The 1310-nt window shown below is 70.5% G+C and overlaps 1 protein-coding gene across 1 annotated transcript in view; it reads right to left on the reverse strand.

Moving 5' to 3' along the window:
• LOC107199420 (kin of IRRE-like protein 1) overlaps window positions 1-1307 on the reverse strand; it is a gene marked incomplete at both ends in the record, with an annotated part of 8819 nt that extends 7512 nt beyond the window's left edge. The window contains 2 exon segments of the mRNA XM_033511786.1: window positions 42-148; window positions 1151-1307. Coding sequence (XP_033367677.1) covers window positions 42-148; window positions 1151-1307 — 264 coding nt within the window.
• Window positions 1308-1310: the final 3 nt, after the last annotated feature.

Raw genomic sequence — 1310 nt, forward strand, 5'->3', positions numbered from 1 at the left:
GGGATCCCGTTTGACCCCAATCCCGGGGATTTTGGGGCTCACCTGTACCCCTTGATCTCGGGGTTGGCCGTGGCCATACAGGTGAACACGACCCTCTCTCCCTCCTGCACCGTCTGGGGCTGGATGGACAAGGTGACCGTGGGGGGATCTGTGGGGACAGGGGTCACGGGGTCACGCGGTCCCCCCGCTGTCCCCTCTGTGGTGTCCCCACGGTGTCCCCAGTGTCCCCGTGGTGTCCCCAGTGTCCCCCCAGTGTCCCTGCTGTGGTGTCCCCACAGTGTCCCCAGTGTCCCCCCTGTGGTGTCCCCAGTGTCCCCCCTGTGGTGTCCCCATGGTGTCCTCACTGTGGTCCCCCCGTTGTGTCCCCAAAGTGTCCCCACTGTCCCCACTGTGGTGTCCCCCCGGTGTCCCCACAGTGTCCCCGTGGTGTCCCTGGTGTCTCCACGGTGTCCCTGGAGTCCCCGTGGTGTCCCCAGTGTCCCCCGTGGTGTCCCCGGTGTCCCCTCTGTGGTGTCCCCGTGGTGTCCCCGGAGTCCCCACGGTGTCCCCGTGGTGTCCCTGAGGTGTCCCCGGTGTCCCCGTGGTGTCCCTGCTGTGGTGTCCCCGCTGTCCCCGCTGTGGTGTCCCCGGTGTCCCCATGGTGTCCCCGCTGTCCCCGCGGTGTCCCCGGTGTCCCCACTGTGGTGTCCCCGGTGTCCCCATGGTGTCCCCGGTGTCCCTGAGGTGTCCCCAGTGTCCCCGCTGTGGTGTCCCCGCTGTCCCTGCGGTGTCCCCGGTGTCCCCACGGTGTCCCCGTGGTGTCCCCACGGTGTCCCCGGTGTCCCCACAGTGTCCCCGTGGTGTCCCCGCTGTCCCCGCGGTGTCCCTGAGGTGTCCCCGGTGTCCCCGCGGTGTCCCCAGTGTCCCCGCTGTGGTGTCCCCGGTGTCCCCACAGTGTCCCCGGTGTCCCCGCGGTGTCCCTGAGGTGTCCCCGGTGTCCCCACGGTGTCCCCGGTGTCCCCGCAGTGTCCCCGGTGTCCCCGGTGTCCCCGGTGTCCCCACGGTGTCCCCGGTGTCCCCGCAGTGTCCCCAGTGTCCCCGCGGTGTCCCCGGTGTCCCCACGGTGTCCCCGGTGTCCCCGCGGTGTCCCCGGTGTCCCGCGGGCGCTCACGGTGCACGTTGAGGCGGATGGACGTCTCCTTGCCGGCCGGCGCGGCCTCGTTGGAGCTGCGGCAGGAGAAGACGCGGCCGATGTCCACGTCCGACGGGTTGATGGGCAGCAGGCTCGTGGTGGTCTCGCGCTTGCCATCGGCCAGCACCTCCTGGGGACA

This window comes from Parus major, unplaced genomic scaffold (assembly GCF_001522545.3).
Source record: "Parus major isolate Abel unplaced genomic scaffold, Parus_major1.1 Scaffold681, whole genome shotgun sequence".
NCBI classification, from domain to species: Eukaryota; Metazoa; Chordata; class Aves; order Passeriformes; family Paridae; genus Parus; species Parus major.